General features: G+C 33.9%; 1 protein-coding gene across 1 annotated transcript; it reads left to right on the forward strand.

The window, feature by feature from the left end:
* Positions 1–325: 325 nt before the first annotated feature.
* On the forward strand, positions 326–6,330 carry LOC110916027 (reticulon-like protein B11). Its single transcript, XM_022160782.2, has 6 exons — positions 326–546; positions 727–907; positions 2,314–2,455; positions 3,386–3,455; positions 4,225–4,410; positions 6,025–6,330. Exons 1-5 carry the CDS (start codon positions 495–497, stop codon positions 4,386–4,388), a joined length of 609 nt encoding a protein of 202 aa, XP_022016474.1. The 5' UTR covers positions 326–494; the 3' UTR covers positions 4,389–4,410; positions 6,025–6,330.
* The last annotated feature ends 493 nt before the right edge of the window (positions 6,331–6,823 follow it).

The raw sequence follows: 6,823 nt of genomic DNA on the forward strand, positions 1-6,823 counted from the left end.
TTTATTGTTTTTAAGTTTAATTTTTTTTTTAAGTTTATGTAATGTTTTTTAGTATTAATGAAAATATTTTGTTACTTTATTTGTTAAATGTTTAAAAAAAGTTAAAGATTAAAAAAAATAAAAAAAAATATAAAAGTGGTGGAGGATGATGACTAGGACCATCCTCCCATGCTCCCTAGTTTTGGAGGATGATTCATCCTTGGGAGGACTATGATGTGTCGTCTACGTGGCAGATCATCCTCCAAGAATGGTCCATCACCATACCTTCTACTCTAAAAGTTACAAGTCAACAAAAAGCTTGTCAAATGGAATCCCAACCACCCGGAAAGCAAGGACCTCACCCCAACACAGACCATAGCCATCTGGCTGGCCTGTTAAAAAATTTACAAATCCACCCCTCCAAGTTCTTTTTCTTTCATCTTCTCCCTCCAATCTCTCCTTTTCCCCTGATATCCGATTATCTGTCCGTTCATTCGTCAGAAAGCCTACTTGCCATGGGAGATTATGGTCGGATTTCTGTTCATGACGCTCTTGGAGGCGGCGCAGGTCTCTCTCTCTCTCTTTCTTTTGCACATTTGATCTCATCACACACAGTTTTTCTTTTTTATCGTAATCAATTTAGATTTCGGAAACAATTCATTCCGTTATAATACTGTTGCTTTCCTTGATCAATTATACATCTGTATGCACATTCTGATATGATTCGATTGGGATCGTGACTTGCAGTTGCTGATATATTGTTATGGAGGAATGTGTACGGAGGAGGAGTTGTTGTAATCGTTTCCACAATCTTCTGGTTTCTGTTTGAAAGAGGAGGTTATAACATCGTGGCATTCGTCGCTAACAATCTGCTGCTTTTGGTTGTTATACTCTTTTTCTGGGCTAAATCTGCAACCCTTCTCAATAGGTTTGTTTGTTTGTTTTTACATTTGGTTCTGGAGAATGATAACAGTTGTTTGTGTTAGGTTTTTGAATAACAAGTAATTATTATAGACAAAATAGTGTAAGGAAAGGAGTCTGGACTGCAGGCACAAATTAATAGTTACTGATTCCAGTATTGGACCACACTGTTAATGGGGTCCTCTTTGTTAAATTTTACACAGATTCAACAAATTGGCATATGAGGGAGTTTGTTTGAAATTGCTTTATATAACAACTTATATGATTCTTGAGGTTTTTAAAAGTAGATAATCACTTTTTAGAGTTTGGATGAAGAAAAGGGCTCTTTGTTATAGGGTGAGAAAAGCTGTTTAGTAGGTAGTTTGAGATTCATTATTTCAAACTGATTATTGTGCGTGTGTGTGGTTCAAAGTTATAAGCTTACCCTTCGGTAAGCTGTTTATCTGTTTCTGTTTATAACTGTAAACATCATCATCATCATCATCATACTCAGTAAATCCCACCAATAGTAAAGCAAAGGTAGGGTCTGAGGAGGGTAAGATGTAGACAGCCTTACCTCTACCCATGTAGGAATAGAGAGGCTGCTTCCAGTGAGACCCCCGGCTCGATAGTAGTTTTGCATCAAGCCTTGGACATAAGGCAAATAACACTCAGCAATCGGGACAAAGACCGATTAGTGCATGTACCCTTTTGTCTTTCAGCTATCAACGCCACCACATGATGCATGATTAACCTTCCTCAGCTATTAACGTTATTTTCACGAAATTAGTAAAATAACGTTAAAATTAGTGCACTTTCACTTTTGCCCCCCGACGGCCCACACATATATACATTATATGCGCAAACCGGAAGCGGGGCGTATAACTGTAAACATAGGTTGTTTAAATAATCACTCCCAAATATACTCTGTAAGCTTCGAATACAAGCCAAAAGCCAATACTACTTCTACTCTGGCTTATAATTTATCCATAGAAGCCAATCAGCAATATTGTTTGTGCAGGTCCTTTCTACTGTTGATGAGGATTTATTACTTTGTATAGTTGTGAATTGTGATTATATAGTATTATGCGTAGTTAGTGACTTTATGTTTGGTTGTTTCGATGTAGAATATCTGCTTCGCTTTTGTTTGTTTAAGTACATCATAAATCTAGTGGTGTTGGGATAGCTTGTTAAATCTGCTCAACTGCGTATCACTTTTTGGAATAAGCAGCTACAAATTGGTTATTCAAAACAACTTATATATCTGAAAAATAATCAGTACTACAGTTTGGATGAGCAAACCCAAATACACTCTAAACAACTTATTGCTAGTATCAAAACAGTGAAACATGATAAGCAGTTTTAATAAGCAATCCCAAACATCCCCTTAGAAGTAGATAGCAAATGATTAATATGTATACCTGAATTATGTAGACCTCTGCCTCCGATTCCTGAATTGGACATATCAGAGGAATCAGTTCTTATTGCTGCCGATGAGATGCAAGTGTGGATAGAACATGCCTTTTCAGTTGCGCATGACATTGCAATTTCTGGAAACTTGAAAACTTTGATTGCGGTACCATTTCATCATTATTCTTATTGCTTTCTTAAGTTTATTGTTTCGAGCAAAGTGCACAACACTTTCTGTCTGATTTTAGCAACAAATCTCTTTTGAACTGATTTCACTTTTTGAAGTTCTGATGTGTGGCACTCAACGCCAATGCTTGTCCTCAAGTCAAATGGCACACAGAAATTGCTTATACGAAAATCAACTATTTACAAGCTTGATAATAGGACATGTTTCTTTCAAATATATTTTTAAATGTAGTTATTTTACGTCATATTCATATTAGATACATAGTTGTGAAAAGCGATCGCTACGGCCACTATAGCGAATAGCGTGGCGAAGCTGGAGCTTCCCGCTATAAGGTGTTTAGCGCCTAAAAAACTATGAAATAACGATAAATAGGTTTTTTCTTTTTAATAAATACAAGTATATACCGAAAAAATTAAACGTATTTTGGGGTTGTTTGTTACATGATTGAAATAAGAAGCGTATATTCTTCCATATAAACCGAACTTTTTTCATAAAAGATACATATAAAATATTTTTTTAAATTTTCTTCTAGTGTATCAGTATTTATAGAATAGCGCTCGCGCAGCGTATTAGTAACTTGTCGCTATTTACCGCTATTCGCTATTAACAACTATGATTAGATGCCACGTGGCACATATATCACATTAACATAAAAAATAAGATACCACATTAGTAATTCCGAAGGCTGAACAACAAGCAGTGACGAGCAGCCACAACTGGCTGAAGAGGTCATTCGTTACTACAACCGGAAATAGAATGTTAATTAGTTGGTAAAACCGTTACTAATAAACAGTTGGTTTCTGTTTTGCGCCTGGTTAAACTTCAAAGAGGGTTTGTTTGCCCTTTTGTTTTTCACTTACTTGCAAACGCTGGATTATACAACAATATAATTTCTGATTGATTCTTCAGGTTGTCTCTAGCTTGTGGCTGATTTCTTATGTTGGTAGCTTTTTTAACTTCCTTACGCTGATCTATATCGGTGAGCTAGTTCTTGTGCTTTTCTTTTCTGGATCATTTCATATACGTCCTTTCCAAAAATTCAGACTTATATATATTGCCTCTTAAGTGTTGTGATATCATATTTACCGATTTCATAGTAGATAAAATAAACGTTTTGTTTAACTGGATTAGCAAAGAGAACATCATGGCTGAGAAAAACATAATTGTTTTCCTATTTGTTTATCCGGTGAAACAAACTATTATATGTAACTGATTTTACTTTATTTACTATGAAATGGGTAACTAATATATTTCTAGTGATTTAAAAGGGTAAATATGATATTATGAAATATAGGACACACACACATATATAGAGGCCGGTTAACGTACAAAAGGCTCTTAACGTGCGATGGTACGCGACCACCAATATAGCGTGCGTAATTATGCGAATGACGTGCGTAATTAGGGTTAACCTAACCCATGCGTAAGTGTAATTAGGGTTTAACCCAACCCATGTGTAATAATGCAAATAACGTGCGTAATTATGCAAAGTTAGTTACTATTGTGCCACCGTGTTCAATTGAAGACCTAGATTAAATCAGATGTGCGGTTGAGATGCTCGCGTGCGTATCGCACGATAAGGTGGTCTTGTTTTTTAAACTTTCTCTCTCTCTCTCTCTCTATATATATATATATATATATGTGTGTGTGTGTGCGTGTGTGTACGTATTACACTCATTTTTCTTTTATTTATTGCATGCCTAGTGAAAGCTTCTTATGACATGGTATGAATCTTGATTTCATCTCAGGGATACTTCTGAGTTTATCAATGCCTTTTTTATACGACAAGTTCCAAGCGCAAGTTGATGAGAAGTTAGTTATAGTGCGTAAAATCACCAATTTTATCTTCAGGAAGGCAGACATCATCTTACAAATGATCCCATTAACACACAACAAGCAAAAAACTCAGTAGCCGATATGTACATAAATCGAAGGTCAGATTCTTCTGTTTTATCCACACTGACATGTTTCATTCTAAACATTATGTGCCAAAAGGTTTTGATAGGGATTTAGTTACTAAAATATAAGCATTGAGGACCTTGTAAGTTGTAATTGGTGTGTAATTCAACGTACAGTTCATATTAGATGTTTAGTACAAGTGTAATGTTTATAACACTAAATTTCCTTTTGAAAGTCAAATCAATTACTTTTCAAATCCAAAACTAATGAGAACCTATTTACACTAAATAAAGTTTTTCTCTATTTGCAGTTCTTTTTAGTATAATTAAGTAACACTGCTTTTTTATATCATATGTTTTGATGCATTTGGATTTGCTTATTTAAAACATTAATTTACTTATTACATCTGTTATACAAGTACTTTTGGGTGTTTGGAAGAAGCAGAGTGTTATATACGTAGTTTAAATTAAATAAATTGTTTTTGATAGGCACTTTGTGATTGTTCTTTTCCAATTGATTAGTTATTGTTGATTCCAAATTACAAGTTTACCCTTAGGGTGAAAATAAGCTGTTTTCATTAACGACTGATTATCCAAGTTGAAGCATAAGCTGTTTAGCTAAGCACTCCCAAACACCCCTAAATTTAACGTACCCATTTTTTAATATTTTTTGTGAATTATTATGTTCATGTTCTTTAGGATAATGGTAGGTTGAGTTGGCATGGCAAAACGGGTGGGTTGGGTATGGTAACGGGTCAAGTGGGTTTGGGTTAAAACATGTAACTTTTTGTGCAAATTCAGGACCCGTAAACACTTTTTGGTCCATTTCTTTTAGATTTTGTAAATATTTAATGCACTGAATATGAATACCCTACTATATTATTACAATAACAGATTCTTTTAGAATAAACTTACGACATTGTAAATACATATTATCTTTAGTGATTTTTGCCCCATTTGACACTTTAATAAATACAAATTACAATGACTCTCACATATAGCTAAGTTTTTAAATCAACCCTTTTGACCCGTCACCAATCAAATACAACATTTTTCCTTATCAACAGGTCAGGCTGGCTGGCCCGTCAAGACTTTTTGGTCCATTTATTTAGATTTTGTAGACAGTTAACGCATTGAGATCACAAAACTCTATTATTACATTATTTTCTTTTAGAGATATAGGACGTTACTTGTAAGCATTTCAGTACATACTTTATTACTGATTTTGACAGGGCGACCCATTTGACACTTTTTTCTTTTAGCTAACTTTAAAATCTAGCCCGTTTGATCAGTTTCTATATCAATGGATGATATTGCAACAGCTAATGACGGGAAGATGATATATCATATATGATACAAATCTAGTGAGAACCTGTTTACGTTTTATATAAAATGTTTTCAGTTCTTTCTAGTATAATATAATATAATATAACTGTTTTTTATATAAAATGCTTTGATAAATTCATATATTATTAGTCCAAAAGTAGTCATATAAGCTAGCGCTTCCGCTTATTAAGAATAACCTTAAGGTTTATTTTTATTTGTTTATTTATTTATTTTTCTCTCGAAAGGCAAAGACACATCTTTAATACATATTTGTCCCAAACACCCCCCATATTTAACAAAAGCTGTAACACAACACATTTGCAGGTTTCTTGCTAGGGATGCTTGAGGTCTATGCCTAATATCATGGTAACACATCTAGCAAAAGTGCTTCTAATTTGGGTGTGTGAAACTCAATTTCTTGGTATTTTTTGGTCAGTGCAATCTTTCGGCTAGCGGTATGTAGTGATGGTAGTTTTTTCTAGGCTGTGAAAATTGTGAATGCAAGATATATTTATGATTATTTTGGGGGGATGATTGCCTTTTCAATTGTCTACTTGTATGGTCAATTTCATTTCATTAACTAATTATGTTTTGGAATAAGTTTTCATGTTAAGATTGTTTATTTGTTTAATATAAGCTTTACATAGTTTTTGGCAATTATTGTTTTGATGTTGTTGGAACCATATTAAAGTTATTTAAAACGATCTATAGTAGTAGACATGGTTAGGCTGGTTTTGAGAGAGAAAAAGAGCTAAAACGTCAATTGCGGTTTTGGAAAATGATAACAAACTGGCTGGGTGTAATTCCTGTGATATTAGACTTTGTTAACAACATACAGGGCCGTCCACGAGAGCTCGAGGGCCCTCGGGTGCCCTATGCGAATAGAAACAATGGACCCCTGTGTTTTCAAGTAATTACGTGTTAACCCTAATAACAAATGATAAGAACTAACATAAACAAACGATTAAACAATTTAATACAAAGAAAAAATTAACTTAAATAAACATTTAAATAAAAATAAATCAATTAAAAGTAATAAAAACAAATCAAATAAAAAAGAAACAAACAAATGAATATGAATGTCTATATGTATTAGGCTACAAACTCAATATTTTTAGAAACT

This window comes from Helianthus annuus, chromosome 16 (assembly GCF_002127325.2).
Source record: "Helianthus annuus cultivar XRQ/B chromosome 16, HanXRQr2.0-SUNRISE, whole genome shotgun sequence".
In the NCBI taxonomy this organism is placed as follows: Eukaryota; Viridiplantae; Streptophyta; class Magnoliopsida; order Asterales; family Asteraceae; genus Helianthus; species Helianthus annuus.